Below are 20,107 nucleotides of genomic sequence, written 5' to 3'. Positions count from 1 at the left end.
ACATAGTTGCAGAAGGTTGTATCTAGTTTTAAGCTCATTTTAATTAACCTTTCAGTAGTTGCAAGTTAGGCTTAGATCAGCACTCCCGTATAATTACATATATGCATGCACCTTGTACCGCAGCTCGCCCAGCGTCATAGGTGGCTATGATGCGCATAGTGGCTACCACCCAGCTACGTTGATGAAATACCAAGCATTATTGCAAATCTACTTCAGATAGTTAAAACACCAACTTTCTCAATTTTAATCATCATACAACCTTCTACAATTGAATTTCGCGTTCAATTGAACGCGATCAACAATTTTCCTTACCCAAACAGGAGATGATGTGCTGTTTCCCATATGTGTGAGCTGAAAATCCCATATTAACTTCAATTCAATTGCGCCAACTCTTGGAACGACCAAATGAGCTGAAATTTTCAGGAAGTCTTCCACTAACCCTAAGAAATAATCCTAGGGGCTGCCCCGTGGAATTATACAACTTTATTTTTCTCCCATACTGGGCTGGGCCAGTCTACTTGAAATCTTCTCAGAAGAAGCTGACCAGCTTCTGAGATATATGTGAATACTTCCTTGGTCACCTTTGTCGAGATTTCTGTAGAAACCTCTATAGAAATGTGTACGGAAATCTCTGTGAAGATAATGGAACTTCTACAGCAACTATTATAGACACCACATATGACTTAAAATATTGCTGTGATGTACATGATGCAATATGAATCATAAATATACACGATGGCCTTGCCATGCCACTCTTCAGTATAAACTCAATAAAAATTTAAAAATCTGTTACAATACATCTCGTACATTGAATATTTTCCTTGAAGAAAATTTTAAGGTGCTGTGCACACTCATCATATCAAGAAGATCAACTTTAGCATCCTCGGCACATCCATGGCACATTTCCATGGCACCCCCCATCATTATCTGCATGCAATCTACCTGTTTGCAAGCATATTAAGCAAATTGATAATCAGCACCGTAAAATTTTAACAACCCGTAAGCGAGAAAGTGATGAGCTTAGAATGCCTCCGGGGGGATACAACAGACACCGATACAAATCAGCCCCATTCACCAACAATATCCCGTTCGTAAAGCATTCCCGACAGTCGGTCGTTGTGTTTTAAATTTACGACCTTGCTCTGATCCACCCCAATGCTCCTGGATATCCTCCGCAACCCGGTGCAGAAGGAGCCGAGCCGACGACGACGACTACATGGTGGAGTAGGGATTTGAATTTTCCAGTACAACACGCTTCGGCAAAGCTGCTTTCCCTGCGCTCGTGATCGTGTACGACACACTAAGGGCTATTTGGCGAATCTAGCTGGCCAAAATTTATTTCTAAGATTCGCTCAGATTATTATGGCGATCATTATTGTTCAGAATAATTTTAAGTTTAATTTGATAATCAAAAAGTATTTATTTTAACAAAACCCAAAATTTTAAAAATCGACCAAAAGTTTTCTAAGAAAAACTGTTCCATTTAAAATGTTTTCATCATGAAATTTTGTCTCAAACGTCTGTTTTCTTTAAAGACTGCAAGGTTTAAATTCAAAACATTTTAAAAATTGACTAAATAAAATTTAGCGGCCTTCCAAATACCCCACAGTGCAACCCTTGTAAGCTCGTCTCGTGGGTTGCAGTCATGTTAGGAGGGTTATAGCCGGGGCGTGAACCATAGCAGAAATCCCGAAGACAAGGGTTTAAAATCAGAGTCTCGTCCTCAGTTTTCTTCCCGGACCGACCGGCTTGTGTTGGGGATGCGAAAGGATGAGAAAATCTCGATGATTAAACTTGTCTGTTTGGCTCAGAAATGGAAATGTATATGAGTGTGTGTGGGCCTGTCTAGGTCCGGCAGCCGGCAAACAATGAACGGATCGTAATTGGAAGATTAAATTTATGGCAACTAATCTCTGGCGGCACTTTGTTGGAGTGTTGGCAAACGAGCCGTCCGGGGGCTGACCGGGTTGAGTCGGGTTCCCAATTATCTGCCTACAAACTGCTGAGTGATAATAGTAATAATGGGACCATCACATAAGTGCAAAATGCGCTTGCTTTGAAGATAGCAATTAATCACTGTCTCACATGTCAAGGATGATACTTTATTATCGAGTTATACGAAATTCGATCTCAATAGGTCAATATGTTGATTTGGTTACATATAAAGGGGGTTCAAATACCAAGGATTCATCAAATCAACTCATTCAACCATTGATAGAAATGAATTTTTCCTTGTTTTTTTGGTACAAGAAACTGATCCTTCTGAACCAATGATCAAATATTTTTTACTCAGGTGTCATCGAAAAAATCGTAAAAAGTTTTGTCTAGTATAGGACTAGTATCATTCAGAGAAAAAAATAGGAAATCTATAGCACGAATCCTTGAATAAAATTGTGTGAAATTCTTTAAAGATACTCTTTTGAAAATCCTAGAATTATTTCTGGGGGAATCTGCTTCAGAATTCTTGCAGAAATTTATTGTGAACCTTTGAAGGATATTCTCTGAAGAATCCTAGGAAGCTTCATTGGAGAAATCTAAAAATAAAAGAATAAATTATAACTTTCGACTCGCAAGTATTACAAAAAAAAAACAAAGAAGGGTAAGCAAAAGTACGAGCTTAGTGAAATAATCAAAATTCCCAGAAGCACAGTAATAGTTTAAAACAAATAAATTTCACACAGTGAACCTTCAAAATATCGGCTACAATTTACTGAACAAACATGGATCAAAATATTTACCCATTCATAGTTATAACAGTTTTAAAATTAATTGTCTTAAACGAACTTTTGCCCCAACGGATGACCCAGATTGTGCGGGGAAAAAGTTCATCGGCTTAAACACAAATATCGATACTTTTATAACAGGCGTACTTTATACCAGCCAGAAACATATGTTTGCAAAAATATACGCACTAAATTTTCGTCAAAAAAATTTTCCAAAGCATGTAGCTAATGGCGTACCCCACTTAAAAAGTTCGAAATCTGCTGACAATAAATATCCACAAGGATCAATCGAATCAGTTTTTACATTATACTGGTGCTACATTACTAAGCAAAACAAGGTCCCATTCGTACATGCCAACGTACGTATTCATTATTCCCCAATCCTAGGTATTTGCTGTCCAAGAGAGACATCGTAAGATAAAATTTTACTGACAATATTTAGTTACCGAAAGCTTTGCCATGCTTTGAGTACTCACAAATACAAATACATTGCTCGGTTCCAAACTGACGATAAGTGTTACGACTGTTGATCACACCAAGGAATTGTCGGTGATTCAATTCCTTGTGCTTTAATTAAATCGACAAAGCTTTACAAGTCTTTTTCCTTCTCATCACAACAGACCACATTGTCTTTGTTTTTCGAACACCTCACTCAAGTGCACAAAGTTCCAATACAAATAAACAGACGAGTTTCTGAACCAGCTTCTTCCGCCAACATCCGCCATTTCCACCCCGGCCAAGTTTGGCCGCATCTTCCGTCGTGTGAGATACGCCAGCGCCATTGTTTCCGAACAGACAACAACCCGTAAAATCCGTAGTCGGAAAGCGGTTTCCTAGGCCTACCAACTGAGGACATACCTAAACGGTAGCTAATTAAACGATCCATAAAGAAAGCAGACAATTCCATTGATAGGATAATATTTCTAGAACTATAGTCTATTGCTATTAAACTTTACCAGACAATTTTTGCAGGTTTTTTTTCATCGCGAGGTTTTATTTATTTATGCTCTTTTCAATTTCTCCATGGTAATGTTCAATTGGCGTATTGCTACTGTCCCTATTTCTTTACTGGTAATATCGATTTTATGTATGGAACTTTTCTGCTTTTTTTCTGACTCGTTTATATTTCAGTCATAACTAACCTACACATCACCATAATAGGTAAGGCAAATAGAGCGTATCGGCTCTCGGTTTTCTGCTAGCATTACTCCGAACACGGCTGTCAACCCTTTTCATACAGAACCGGTGGCAACTTGGCAGCTCATGCTGTCGGTTAGGTATTGTGTTGCTTCGGACTGGATCACTCCAATATAGGCGAGAAGGAAACAGTTTTACCCTTAATTAGGTTCATGCTACCCCACACGTGTCGTGGCTCTTGGAAGCTTTACACCCGAATACGAATGGTTTGGCTTAGTAATGGATTATCTAGGCGTGTATCTGGATTATCTACGCGAGCTCTGGATCAAATCGAAAGATGGCTCTAGAAGTTCAATTCAGATCAGAATTTTTCGCTAGATCTTACCCTTGAAGACAGAAATTTCACCGAATCAAAGTGCTAAAATTTATGCAAATTTCATCTAACAATGGCACTGCATTAAATTGGATTCAAACTTATATTTTTTTATGTCGAAAGACAGAATGTCGAATGCCAAAATGTCGAAAAGACAAAACGTCGAAGGGACAAATCGTCGAAAGGACAAACGTCGAAAGATAACATGTCGAATGCCTTATCGAAAAGGAAAAAAAGGCAAAATATGACGAAACGTCGACAATAATGAATTTCATTAATAAGGAATACAATCGGAATTAAAATCGATCACATCAAATATTAATATTAAACAATCATTTGAAAAGCTAAAACAATGTAAAATATTCTTATCGAATGTTATCATTATGATACCGTTATTTTTAGCTGGTCTCGAAGGGTTAATTTAAAGTCAAATTGAAAATACTTGTAGGAATTGCTTAAAATTTTTATTTAATATATAGGTTGTAGAACAATTTTTGGAGTATCTCACCAATTTCATGAATTCTCACCAAGTTTTAGTCAAACATTGAAAAAGGGATGGAAGGGATATGCTTTGAAATAAAAAAAATCAGTTGATGCTTGTATGGTTCTTACCATTTGCAGCCATTCCCATGATAAACCGATCAAGTGGGTCACCGAATTCCGTGAAAATTTTCTATTTTGTTCCTTATCCGAAATAAGGATACACGTGTTTTTGGATTTTTTGATTGGGCGACCATTTCCGAAATAGGGTGACCAGAAAAATCGCGACTTAGCAAATTTTTATTTTTTTTTAAATCATAACTTTTTAACCGCTTGACTAATTTTCAACTCTCTTGGACGAAATGAAAGCTTAAGATTTTAACTTTTCAAGATAAATATAAAATTTTACAAATTTTTTTTTTTTTTTTTTTTATGAGAAACATCAAAAATTTCCGTTTCTTCGTGTTTTGATGGCCTGGGGATCGAAGGGGCTATTCCTGTACAGGTATGTTCCGTTTTTATCAACACGATCGACGATTTTCAGTTGACAAAAACGGAATAATTTTCTTGGACAAAATATTTTACAAATTTGAAATGAAAATTGTAGTTTCGTCAGGATAATACACATTTTCATCATATTAATGCACAGTATCGACGTTTAAGAGCTGTAAGAAGCATTTAGATTGTTCATTCTTATAGGTTCGTAATGAAAGTTGATTGCAGACTCCTATCAATCAATATGATTTTGTTATAAATGATTAATAGTTCTAGTTTTCTTAGTTAGAATTTCAATAAATGTAATAAAGAATATTAAAACGATATTCACATAAATGTCTTTTGCATCACAAGGTACGCCATATTTGTAAAAATAACTACGAGGAAGTGGGGCAAGCAAATATTTTTTTTAAAGAAAGATTAAACAAGAAACAACTTCTTGTTTTACTTTTCATTCTTCTTATTTTTCTTCTTCTTTTTCTTCTTCTTCTTCTTCTTCTTCGTCTTCTTCTTCTTCTTCTTCTTTATGGCATTACATCCCAACTGAGAAAGAGCCTTCTTCTCAACTTGTTCTTATATACACTTCCACAGTTATCAACTGAGAGCTTTTTTGCCAAGGTACCATAATTCGGGGAGTAATTGATCAGTGGGGAGCAATTGATCATTCCCGTACCCTCATGTATAAACCGTCAAGAAAGCTATGATCCGATTTGAATTATTAAAAATTAAATGATGACGCTTCCTGATAGCTGCGCTTGATGTTCCTAAATTCGGTTTGACATTCAAGATAATTATACCATGGAAAACAGATTTTTTAGGAAATGTTTGATGAACTGTTGAAGGGTTCTTTTTCAAACAGTCGATTATTGCTAGGTCTGTATAAAGACACCATTTTAGTAAACTGTTTCATACATTCCAGATATGTTCAGTGAACCCAGTTTTAAATTAGTATTAAGAATTAAAATTCATTTTCAGAGAAAAAACATGTTCTTTTTATGAGCGAGTTACTAATTTCTGAGGAAATTGCTTATCTTTAGGCGTATAATATGGTGTATTCTGTAATTAACAACATTTAATTCTAAATTTGACCGATTTATCAAAAAGTTGTAAGATTTTCAAGATTTGATTTGGATTTCGTGAGCTCAAATTTAGTGAATAACATATCTCTTTAATTTATGAAACCTATTGCAGTAATTATTCAATTTCACATCGGAATCAAAAACTCCAATTCTAAAAAATGTTTCTGTTATAAGATAAGATTTTGTCAAAATTCCGTTTGTATAATTTATCAATTTCACCCCATTTTACGGTACATTTTTTGAAATGAATACTTTATGCGGTTTTCTGTGCTTTGAATTGCCAAATTTAACAGTAAAATGATTGGGGTGATCTTTCTTCTACTTCGACAAGGATGCACTAATCGCCAATCTAGAACAGCACCACCATCGCCTTTAAGCTTTAAGACCCAAACGCAATGATAGCAGAACGGCAACGGAAAGCGGAACCAGTTCGCCAGCATGAACTGTAGCATGCTTGTCGACCCAGACTTGGTTCACTTTCGTTCGTTGACAGCTCAGTCAGGATGGTGTGATTCATGCTGGTGAACAGGTTTCGATTTCCGATTTCGATGGCTTAGATTGCGAGCTCCCAAAACTCCCAACTGTCACAACGAACACAGTTATTACAGATAATTTTCCAAAACGTTTCATTCACTCAAACACGTCATAACATTTGACCAATGCAAGAATGAAATAACCATGTAAGTCTATCAGGCCGTTCTGGCAACAAAATCTTCTACAGATTGACAACTACCGAAAAATTAAACATTACACATACTTTGCCAATGGATTAAATGGTCAAATGCAAAGTATATGTAATGTTTAGTTTTTCGGTAGTTTTCAAACTTCTTTCGGCTGGTTAGCCGTAAACCACGAATCATAATTAATTAAAAACAAGTATTCTACAGATTTCTTAGTTTTGCTGGATCTCTTCCCCTACCCCTTGGAACAGGATCTAATCAATTGCTGTTTGCTATAATTTGTGCAATGCTATCGAGTTTGGGAGATAGAAGGTAATGTCCAAACTACGACAAGGTCGACAGTCTTATTAAGAATAAAATAAACTTGATCATACCTCTTGCCGTTTCCCAAACAATCTTGAGTTCATTCCCAAGAGCATCCCTTATCAAAAAGAGCTGAACATGTATAGGATCGTCCATTAATCATGTAAGCGATTATGGGGACAGGCAGGGGGATTTGAGATATCTTAAGTGCCATACAATTTATTTTTTATTTTCATACAAAAATTCATACCACAGGCGGAGGGGGGCATATATGTCTATCAAATTTACATAGAAAATTCTTTTAAGCCATATCTTATAAGAAAAAGGAGAGGTCTCTGCAACTCTCTTAAGTACGTATTTAACTAATCACAAATTCCAGTTGTTGCTAAGACGTGGCCAGAGCAACTCCCGATTGTTGAAGGATGGTCCAATTATGTCCAACAGAACATGCTACGTTTGAAAAATCCAATTGAATAATTGCATAAGAAGAAGTCAAACCTTATTGAATCGTATATGACTTGACATCTACCATGTATCGTAGATGCTCATTATCAACAAAATGAGGAAAATTCAACTCTGAGCTATTAAAAAGCATTTCGATTGCTTCAAAATAAGTTATTTAGTTTATATTTGGAACTTTATGAAAATTTAAAAATAATCATTTTTTTGTGTTGATAAAAACGGAATAATTTGTTGACGAAATCGGAACGTGACAAAATCGGAGCGTGACAAAATCGGAACGTGATAAAAACGGAACATACCTGTACTCATTTTTCAAATTTTACGTTTACTGTCAAATTTTCAGCGATGTATGTTTTTTAGTTTTTGAGATATATTTTTTTGAAAATAAAAAAATCATAATCATAATGGATACCCTGATAAAGATAATTATTCCGAAAATTAAATCAATAAATTCATTATTTTGTACTTATTAAGGTGAAGATGCATCGAAGCCAAACTCCAAATTTTCAAGAGCACAAATCTCGAGAACCAAACAGCGGTTTGAGCTGAAAACTTAATCGATTGGTCAAACGCTGGTGGTGACCAATCGATTTAGTTTTCAGCTTGAACGGCTGTTTAGTTCTCTATATTTGTGCTCTGGAAAACTCGGTGCATCTACACCTTAACACCTGTACTCCCAACCCCGCTCAGAGAGTCGGAAGTGAAACTTTGACCATGCATATCTTTGTCATTTTCGAAGCGATTTTCAAAAAAAATTCAGCGATGGAACCGGACACTATTCAAAATTGATGTTCATTTTATGGTTTTTGAAATAGATGCGTCTACCCAAAGTTATTAAGCAAAAGGCACTTCCTAGTTTTTTGAAAAACGAATTTTTTTCACAATTTCTACGATAAAACAAAATTTAAAGCGATGACATGTAGTTTTTTCGACATTAATTTACTTGTTTGAGTGTAATGAACACGTTTGAGCAGAAAATGAAATGTTTGATTACACTTAAAATTTCTTTCACTCAAAATATTACGGAAAACCCTATTTGTTGGACCCCTTTGCCTGTAACTCAAAATTTTTTCGACGTCAAATTGATTGTGAAAGTCAAGTGAACATGTTTGAGTATAAAAAATGAATTTCCGATAACACTCAAAATTTATTTTACCCAGACAACCACACAAAAACGTATTTCCTGAGGTTTTTTGTCTGTAAATCGAAACTGAAAGTTATGGCATGTAGTTTTTTCAGCGTGAATTTACTTGCAGAGGTCAAGTGAATATTGTAGAGTAGTAAAATATGTTTTAGACTACACTCAAAATTGTTATTACATAAAAAATAACATAAACAACTTATATCCCAAGCTTGTTCGTCTGTTAATAAAAACTCAATACTTTTCGGACATTATATTTTTTTGCTCAAACATGTTCACTTGACTTACACAATCATGTCGAGAAAACTATATATAATCGCTTTGAATTTTAAGTTACAGGCAAACGGGTCAGAAAATAGGGTTTTTCGTGATATTTTAAGAAAAAGAAATTTTAAGTGTTATCAAAAATTTCAATTTCTGCTTAAACATGTTCATTTAACTTCTACAAGTAAATTCATGCTTAAAAAATTACATGTCATAGCCTTGAGTTTTTATTTACGGAACAACATACTCGGGAAAAAAGTTGTTTCTGTTGTTTAGTGGGTGAAAACAATTTTGAGTGTTGTCAAGAATTTATTTTTCTACAATTTATACTCTACAATACTCACTTGAACTCTACAAGTAAATTCATGCCGAAAAAACTACAAAAAGCTCAGGAAATACGTTTTTTGTGTGATATTCTAGGTAAAATAAATTTTGAGTGTTATCGAAAATTTATTTTTTTACTCGAACATGTTCACTTGAGTTTCGCAATCAATTCCATATCGAAAAAACTACATGTCATCGCTTTAAATTTTGAGTTACAGGCAAACGGGACAAAAAATAGGAATATTCTTAATATTATAAGTAAAAGAAATTTTGAGTGTAATCGAACATTTTTCTTTCTGCTCTAACATGTTCATTTAACTTCTACAAGTAAATTCATGCTGAAAAAATACATGTCATAGCGTTGAGATTTTATTTACAGACGAACACACTTGGGAAATTAATTGTTTCAGTTCTTTCTTATGGCCGGTACGCTGATCATAAGTACTGTGCAAAAGGATAGGATAAAAAACGGTCAAAGAATGATTCCGCTACCGAAATTACTTGAGCTGTACGCTGCTGAGAAGTAGACCTGATTTCATAACGTCGGTAACGCCTGCTGTACGAATCAAATGGAGTTGTCACTTTTCCTTACGGAAAAATGTGCCGCTCAATTATTCCGCAAGTAAAAGTGACACTTCGCTCATACTGGATCAGCTGTCAAAATTACTTCGGTAAAAAAGATAAATTTTACTTGAGTGCTTTACGTTTCAGGTGCATACTACACATTAGGAGCATGACGATTTTTTTTTAAATTTAATTTTTGTATTTTTGAAACGTCTGAAAATTTGCATACAGATGGATCAATGCACGAGTTCACTAATTTGACGTTTGAGCGGTGCCGTGTTATTTATGGTGCCGTGGAAACCAGTGAATTCGGCACCGCTCAAACGTCAAATTAGTGAACTCGTGCATCGGTCCATTCTTTATGACCAAAAATGTCATTTTGCACTTTCAGACCGCCATTTTGAACCTCGCCTTATTTTTGAGAAGGGTGTATCGGAAAATGCATAGCAAATCTTAAAAAAACTGTAACTCGAAAACGGTTTGTCCGATCGATTTGAGATCTTCTACAAAGTTGTAGGTATTGCTTAGGACTATATGGAGAAAAATATGCACGGTAAAAAAAAGTTACAGATTATTTTTTATTTCAAAAACAAAATTTTTAAATCTATTTTCTCCAGAAACGCAGTTTTGATTTTTTTTTATTTTTGGATATGTTTTAGGGGACAACTTATGTGATTTATTGCAAAGTGTTTCAAAATGGAAGAATTATGGACAAAAAAGTTATGATTTTTTTTTAAATTACAGATTTTGAAAAAAAAATCGAAATACAGGAAAACAATAATTTTTGATGTGATTATTTGAAAGTACAGAAAAATTGCAATCGAAAAGTACTTAAGTGATTTTTTATTAGGTTGCATCAATTTCGAGATATACTCATATTTATATAACATTTTTAAATAAAAAAAAAGTAAAATAGGCCCTTTTCAAACATATTTCGTGTTTCTCCATTCCAGAAATATTTTATTTTGATTGAGTGAATCGTAGCTGAACTGTTTATTGTTTTGAACTTCATCTTGAAGAATAAATGTGTAGTTTTCCGAAAAATCACAAATTACCACAAAATCACCTTCTATCAAATTGTTTTTTGTGTTATTTAAAAATGTAGCTTGCTCTTTTTTGATGAAATCATGAGATATTAGTTTCTCCAATTTACGAGTAAAATATGATACAAATTCATCAGGCTGCTTTAAAAAAGTTTCAATATCACACCTGTCGGTTGTGACCCACTGTTCAAATTGTAATTCGTCAATGCCATTCTCTTCGATTTCTGATAACAAAATTTAAATCATGCAGTAAATTATATTTCTTTAAACTATAGATTATCAAATTAACATTTTCGTGAATAGTACATACGCACACATTATGTGTTCCAGAGCTAGTTAACAATTTACAAATCTTCGGTCTCAATTTTGCAAAAGATGAAAATCCTAATTGAACACCACTATGTAATTTAGTAAATCTATTAAACGACTCTCTTAATGTAGTCATTATTGACCTTTTTTGAATTGCCAGCCGCTCTCCGTCTCTCATTACAGAAACATAATCACGTTGGCCAGGCATCACTCATCAAAGACTCCTGACTTGGAACATTCATTTCAGTATCAGAAGTTACATGTTCTCCTGACTTGGAACATTCATTTCAGTATCAGAAGTTACATGTTCATCACTGCTCGATGAGTCATCGCTACTAGATAGTTGAGTACAATTAGACAGTTTTAAACGACAAGAATCACAAATTTTAAGCTTACTATTCAATTTATTCTGTTCAGCAAATCCCAACAGATATTTGTACAGCTTCACGCACAACAAAAATAAATACCTCTGTAAAACGCCTCCTTAATCCACAATATAATGCTGTATCTTCTTTCGTAGCACGTCATTTCACAGGCAAATAGTAGGTGACTGAACAATCACTGTTGATATAACACTAATGCTCTCACGGTTTCAGACTTACCTTATATACTACATAGGTACTTCACACCACCAAGTTTTTGTACCGCATTTTTTTCAATGATGATTGCTACAGTGATAAAACTTGACAACATAGCGCATTATTTTTGTACTCATGAAGTACGTTTAAAAAAAAGCATCGTTTTTCTTTTATTCATTTACCATTTCCAAATGTATGGGTATGGGAAAAACGTGTTTGTTCATCATACCTACTAACATAGGCAAAAGTGATGAAAACCCTTGTGGAGCCTGTTTAGTAGAATGCCTGTAAATATACAAAAAGATGAGTACTACTGTTTCTTTTAATTCTAATATTGTATCCTTCGACAGATACGCGTATTTCAACCTCAACTGTAAAGCCGTCTTCAGTGTTGTGTACTTGACTTGACTTGGTTTGTGTTGTTGAAATCAAAATAAATTTTTCCGGAATGGAGAAACACGACATATGTTTGAAAAGGGTCTATTTTTCTTTTTTTTATTAGAAAATTTTATATAAGTATGAGTATATCTCGAAATTGATGCAACCTAGAAAAATTTTACTTAAGTACTCTTCCAATGCATTTTCTGTACTTTCAAATAAACACATAAATAAATATTGTTCTCCTTTATTTCGATTTTTTTCAAAATTTGTAATATTTCATAAAGTTATAACTTTTTTGTCCATAATTCTTCCATTATGAAACATTGTGCAATAAATCACATAAGTTGTCCCCTAAAACATGTCCAAAAATAATAAAATCACAGATGCATTTTCATAGAAAATCGATTTTAATTTTTTTATTAAAAAAATCTGTCATTATTTTTTACCGTGCATTTTTTTTCCAAATAGTCCTTAATAATACCTACAACAACCGCAAAATATATCCAAAAATTAAAAATATCAATGTTGCGGTTTCTAAGAACTATTAGCTTCAAATTTTCATTTGAAAATATCGTTTATATTTTTTCCGTTCACTATTTTTTCAATACTTAAGCATAAATGTTTTGATCAAACGATAAACGATTTAGCTACGATTCGCTCAATCAAAATATTTTTTTTCTGGAATGGAGAAACACGAAATATGCTTGAAAAGGGCCTATTTTTCTTTTTTATTTGAAAATTTTATATAAATATGAGTATATCTCGAAATTGATGCAACCTAGAAAAAATTTACTTAAGTACTTTTCGATTGCAATTTTTCTGTACTTTCAAATAATCACATAAAAATTATTGTTTTCCTATATTTCGATTATTTTTTTTTCAAAATCTGTAATTTTTTAAAAAAATCATAACTTTTTTGTCCATAATTCTGCCATTTGCCATTTCTGCCAATGTTTCAATTGTGCAATAAATCACAGAAGTTGTCCCCTAAAACATGTCCAAAAATAATAAAAATCACACATGCATTTTCATAGAAAATCGATTTTAATTTTTTTTATTTAAAATATCTGTCATTATTTTTTACCGTGCATATTTTTTTCCAAATAGTCCTAAATAATACCTACAACAACCGCAAAATATATCCAAAAATTAAAAACATCAATGTTGCGGTTTTTAAGAACTATTAGCTTCAAATTTTCATTTGAAAATATCGTTTATATTTTTTACCATTCACTCTTTTTTCAATACTTAAGCATAAATATTTTGATCAAACGATAAACGATTTAGCTACGATTCGCTCAATCAAAATATTTTTTTTTCTGGAATGGAGAAACACGAAATATGCTTGAAAAGGGCCTATTTTTCTTTTTTTATTTGAAAAGTTTATATAAATATGAGTATATCTCGAAATTGATGCAACCTAGAAAAAATTTACCTAAGTACTTTTCGATTGCAATTTTTCTGTACTTTCAAATAATCACATAAAAATTTATTGTTTTCATGTATTTCGATTTTTTTTTCAAAATCTGTATTTTTTTAAAAAGTCATAACTTTTTTGTACATAATTCTTCCATTTTGAAACATTGTGCAATAAATCACATAAGTTGTCCCCTAAAACATATCCAAAAAAACAAAAAATCTAAACTGCGTTTCTGGAGAAAATTGATTTTAAAATTTTGTTGTTGAAATAAAAAATAATCTGTAACTTTTTTTACCGTGCATATTTTTCTCCATATAGTCCTAAGCAATACTTACAACTTTGTAGAAGATCTCAAATCGATCGGACAAACCGTTTTCGAGTTACAGTTTTTTAAAGATTTGCCATGCATTTTCCGATACGCCCTTCTCAAAAATAAGACGAGGTTCAAAATGGCGATCTGAAAGTGCATAATGGCATTTTTGGTCATAAAGAATGTGTATGCAAATTTTCAGGCGATTCAAAATATACAAAAATAATCGGGTTTGCGAAACGGCATGGAACCGCTCTTAGATAAAATAAATTTTGAGCGCAGTCGAAAAACTGTACACTATTAACTCGATTTCTACAAGTAAATTTATTCAAAAAAACCTCAAGCCATAGCCTTAAATTTTGATATACAAGCGAAAAAGCTCTGGAAATACGTTTTCTGCGTAAAATAAATTTGAAGTGAAATCGAAAACTTTTTTTTTACACTGATATGATCACTTGCCTGTTACAATTAATTTGTTTTTTGGGCTTATTCTACGAATGGCGTGAGGTGATAATGTTTGGTCTCTAGTGAAGTGACTCGTCGAGTAAATCAAATGGAGTGTCACTTCAATCATGTCAAGAATTGTCACCTCGCTGTACAAATTGACGAATGTCACCTCACACTACTCGTAGAAAACACCCAATTATTATTCCCTTCATCTGCTGTTGCATGACTCCAGAGGCTATTTGTCTTCATAACATCTGATGCAGTGAATACATTTCAGGCTTCAGTTTCAATTTGCTATTTGAAGTGTTGCATTGCTTCTTCTCCAGTCAGAAATGGATGTTAAATTGACATTGTTCTGAAAATTTTTTCGATGCTTCCTTTAATGAAAACTGTAAATTTTGCTGTTTCCAACGACTTTCGCATCGCAACCATTTCTTTTTAGTAACGCTAGTTATCGTCAATATCAAAAACCTTCGCTAGAAAAATCACTGCTTTCGACGTTTTGTCTCCTCAACTTTTTGTCCTTTTCGTCGTTTTGTCTTTCGACATTTTGTCCCTAAACCAATTTAGGATCATGCTCATCAACAAACTAATTTTCTTACGTCGGATTAGCAATCGAATTCCAGCTCCTTCCCTTCAAAATTTCTTCCTATGGGTAACTGTTCAAATTATTTCAAATCAAATGGAAATATCCCTGCTTATGCCGCCACAGGTGATTTCAATTCAGCATATATTTCAACGGAAAATCCCTACAGAAAATAAAACAATTTTAACTTAAAGTAAATTGTCTTTTACTGATTTTGATTTTTTAACTGAACATTGAATAATGCAATGTTCGAAACCACCACTTTGGCTGAAAAAGTTCAAGTTGGAGTAAAATTTGTTAATAAAATTGATATCGGATTACGTTTCTCTAATGATCCACATTTGTTTTTAATATTTACTTTACCAAACTTTTTTTATTTATCGTTATGATCGACGAGATAGGGCATGCAATTCGGCATAAACTCAACAAAGTTTTTGAAGTTTTAGAAACTTTGGGTGTTTCTATTGAAACACAGCTTGGTAAATATTCTTTAATAGCTGCGTATTTGCCTTTTCAATTAACTGGTCAGCTATTTAATTTGCTACAATATTTCTTGCGGAACTTGACTCGCAATAAGTATTTTTTTGTGATTGGTGACTTCGATACAAAACATCGCTCACAAAATAATTTGCAAAGTAATTCCAACGGCAGAATTTCATTTGACGAGCGCTCTTTAAGATATTTCTCAATTCAATATCCTGATAGCCCTTATTGTATTTCCTCTTCTAGAAACCCTTCTTCGATTGATTTGGTTCTAATCGATTCCAGCCTCCTTTGTAGCCAACTGAGCATGCTGATTTTGATTCTGATCATGTACCTGTTACATTTTAAACATCCCATGAAGAGAATCTGAATCCTATCAGCTCCACATTCAATTATTTACGAGCCGACTGGAATACATGCAAAACATACATCGATAACAATCTTGAAGTAAGCGTTTCTTTGTTAACAAAACTTGATATTGATAATGTTCTTGAAACTTTAACTAATTCCATTGTTGAAGCAAGAAGCATTGCAATACCAAAATGTGAAATAAATTTCGAATTCGCGATTTTAGACGATGATCTTAAACTCTTAATCCGTCCTAAAGACGTAAAAAGAAGGTGATTTTAATGCGTGGAACTGCAAAAAGATATTTAAAAAACTTTTTTTTTCAAATAAGAGCCAAAAATTTGAAAATAAAATTTTTCAATTGGACCCTGGCTCTAAGTCTAAATTATTTAAAAAATTGAAAAAACCTCAGATGCCAATCCCGACTTTTTGTCAATTCTAAAAATGGACAAGAATACTGCAGAAGCTATTGTCCAATCAGCTTGCTTTCCTCCAGCAGTATCCTTTTTGAAATGATCATTTTGAACAAAAAGATGGTCCGAACGAAGATTCTATTTTTGCCAATAAACAACATGAAAATTCGACCACTCATCAACTTTTACGTGTAAGAATTGATATTTTCACAACTCTAAAATGTTAAGGCGTTGAATCAAACAAGAATTGTTCATCGAATGGTTTTCTTAAAAAATAAATTTGACTTTCAGTCTTTTTTACGAAATATGAGTCATGTTTAGAATTTGAAATAAAACGGTAGTCCATTCATTTTTAATTTCACTCTTCTGCATGTCCATAGAGCGTGTGAATAACTCAACTGTCAAAGAAAAATATATAGCTCTATTCTGTTTCACGCATTTGAATCACCTCCCCTTAATCCAAACCCTCCGAAACCTGCCAATAAAGGCATTCCCGTGCATTTCTCGAGTATCACCTTACTTTAACGATTATCTTTCCCTCTTCTACCATCAGCTGTGCAGGTTGATTGCTCGCTACTTAGCATATCACAAACCTTCCTAGAATGGGAATCCACTTCAATCCAACGAAACACATCAGATGTGGATGGCCGATTCATCGCTCGGATGAGTTCTGTCGGTGCTTTCAGTGGAAAGTTTTTCGCTTCAGGTGAGTGAGAATATTAACTACGAAAATGTTTATTGTTATGGCACAGTTTCTCTTGTGCTCTCGGTGGGAAGGTCAGCATAGTGCAAAATTATGGCGTAAATATCGAGTTTCAGGGAACGATTATAGAGGTTCCGATGGCATAGGGATAGTTAACATTAATGGATTTTAGTTTCGAAATTTTGCTTTAGCATTGGACTCCAATGATACGCTTTATGTTTGCTTTCTCGATTTGCAGAACAACTTTATGTTTGACATCAGGCAGGAGTCAATAATCGTCGTAATTCCGAGTATCATGAACGCACATCGAAGTATTTAGCAAAGTGATCGCTAATGTTTAATTACGCGATAAAAGCATCCCAACATAGTCTTTTGTCCACACAAAAATGGTTAAATTTGTATAGAACGCAGACCACGTTGTTCATGGGTGAACCCTAGGCAGCTAACTTGTTGGTACATTCCATTGTAGAAACTTCCACTGGGAAGTTGAACAGCTTGTTACGACTCCAGTATACAAATAAGACAGTCAAGCAATCTTCGTACAATCTCCCATCTTGTTATTTGAGGGACTAAGGTGTGATGAAGTACATTCCATTCGGCACTCACCTGCAGTAGATCCCGATCATAACTATACAAGGTACGTAGAAACTTATACAACTAGAAACGACGGCATAGGTGGGCGTCAGGTCCAGGGCGCACGTTTCGTACTTGACGCCGTTAATGATGAGCGAGGTGTCCGTTTCGTCCCGCTTGTCCCGGTGCAGGTCCAGCGAGATCGGCACAAACGAGACCAGGGCCGCCAGCAGCCAGATGACGACGATCGTCCCGATGGCAACCCGGCGTGTTACCCAGCGGCCATATCTGGAAGGAGACGGAAGAAAAAAGCGGGGTTGAATTTTAGGGGAAAATAGTTTAAAACGTCGATAATAAATCTTTGTGATGTTTAGTGGAATACCCGTAAGTCAATAAAAAACCGAATTTTGTACTATACCATTTAATTCCACTAGCGTTTTTTACGCGTATTTCGACCTCAACTGTAAGGCCGTCTTTAGTGTCGTGTACTAGATACTAGTACACCACACTAAGGGATGGTACACAAATTATGTCACTCTAAATTTCAACTTTTTTGACCCCCTCCCCCCATTGGCAGGTTTTTTGTATGAGCACTCTGAAATTTTTGTAAGGCTTGTCACGCTTGGCTTGACCCCCTTCTCCCCCCTTGGAGCGTGACGTAATTTGTGCATGACCCCTAGTGCCTTGTTCAGACTACGGAGTTGTATCATGAGATTCCTCGGAATGTTCCTAAAGGCGATTCCAACGAAATTTCCTCTGGGAAGTTTCTTTTGGAAGTTCTTTCGTAAAATTCCTGTTACGTTTTCTTAGGAATTTTCTTGTGAAATTTCCTTTAGAATGTTGCTTAAAGAAGTTCCTTCGGGTCATACCTTGGAGAAATTTTTTCGGAATTTCATTTGGATTTTTTCCTTGGAATTTTCACGGAATTTTTTTTCGAAATTTCCTTTGGAGTTTACTTTGGAGCTTCTTTTGAATTTTGCTTTGGAATTTTCTTCAGAATTTTTTTTTAATTTTCTTCGTGATTTCCTTTGGAATTTCTTTTGGAGCATTTTTCGAAATCTTCTTTGAAAGAAACTTTGGAATTTCCTTTGGAATTTTCTTTGGAGTTTCCTTTGGAATTTCCTTAGAAACTCCCTTTTGATTTTTCTCAGGAATTTGCTTTGAAATTATTTGGAATTTCCTTTGGAATTTTTTCCGGAATTTCTTACGGGAAGTTTTTTTTAGAAAGTTCCTTTGGATTTCTTAGGAATTCCCTCTGGAATTAATTTCGGAGTTTTCTTTGGTGTTTCCTTAGAAATTTGCTTTGGAGTTTCATTTGGAATTTCTTTTGGAATTTCCTTTGCAATTTCTTTCGGAATATTTTTTGGAATTTCCTTCTAAATTTCTTCAGGAGTTTCATCCGGAATTCCCTTTAGAATTACCTCTGGAGCTTTCTTCAATTTTTTCGGAATTTCATTTGGAATAGCTTCAGGAACTTTGAAATCTTCTTCGGAATTTCACTTGGATTTTCCATTTAAATTTCCTTCGGCGTTTTTTGGTATTACCTTCGAAATTTTCTTTGGAATTTTCTTTAAAAATTTCCTATCGAATTTCCTTCGGAATTTACTTTGGAATATACTTCGGAATTTACTTTGGAATATCCTTCGAAATTTCCACTAGAATTTTCTTCGAAATTTTCCTTGGAATTTCCTTCGGAATTTCCTTCAGAATTGCTTTTGAATTTCCTTCGGAATTTCATTTGAAATTTTCTCCTTCAAAATCTCCTTCAAAATTTCTTTCGGAATTTCTTCCGAAATTTCGTTCAAAGTTCTCTTCTGAATTTCCTTTAAAATTCCCCCCGGATTGCTTTTTGAATTTCCTTTGGAATGTAGCTATTATTGGAGCTATATTCGGAATTGAATTTTTAATTTTCTACGCAATTTCCTTCGGCATTTCGTTTGGAATTTTCTACGTATTTCTTTTGCAATTTTCTACTCAAATTTCGTCGTTATTTGTTTTGGAATATTCTTCGGAATTGTCTTTGAAATTATTTTCGGAATTTTCTTTGCAAGTTCGTTAGGAGCTTCTTTCAAAATTTCCTTCAGAATTTACTTTGCATTTTTTTTCGGAATTTTGTTAAAAAATTTCCTTGCGAATTTTATTTGAAGTTTACTTCGGAATTTCTTTTGCAGCTTCTACGAAATTTCTTGTGGAATTTCATTTTGATTTTCTTTATGATTTTTACTGGAATTTCTTCCGAAATTTCCATTGGAGTTTCTTTCGAAATTTCCCTTGGAATTCTATATGGAATTTTGTTCACAATTCTTTTGGAATTCGAAATTTCCTTTGGAGCTTCTTTCGAAATGTGCTTTGGAATTTTTTTCTGAATTTTCTTCGTAATTTCCTTTGGAGTTTCTTTTGAAGATTCTTTCGAAATCTTCTTTGAGAGAAACTTCCGAATTTCCTTTGGAATTTCCTTAGAAATTCTCTTTTTAATTTCCTTAGGAAT

General features: G+C 34.0%; 1 protein-coding gene across 2 annotated transcripts in view; it reads right to left on the bottom strand.

Moving 5' to 3' along the window:
- The window catches only part of LOC5563724 (dopamine receptor 1), a 373,859-nt gene that overhangs the window by 95,343 nt on the left and 258,409 nt on the right, over positions 1-20,107 (bottom strand). For both annotated transcript variants that reach the window (XM_021837519.1, XM_021837518.1), the window contains exon 5: positions 17,653-17,907. In XM_021837519.1, the coding sequence (XP_021693211.1) occupies positions 17,653-17,907 (255 nt within the window). The remainder of the gene's footprint in view (positions 1-17,652; positions 17,908-20,107) is intronic.

The sequence above is a fragment of the Aedes aegypti genome, chromosome 1 (assembly GCF_002204515.2).
Source record: "Aedes aegypti strain LVP_AGWG chromosome 1, AaegL5.0 Primary Assembly, whole genome shotgun sequence".
Lineage (NCBI taxonomy): Eukaryota > Metazoa > Arthropoda > Insecta > Diptera > Culicidae > Aedes > Aedes aegypti.
The sequence above is the reverse complement of the archived record's forward strand: the minus strand, read 5'-3'. Positions and strand labels throughout refer to the sequence as shown.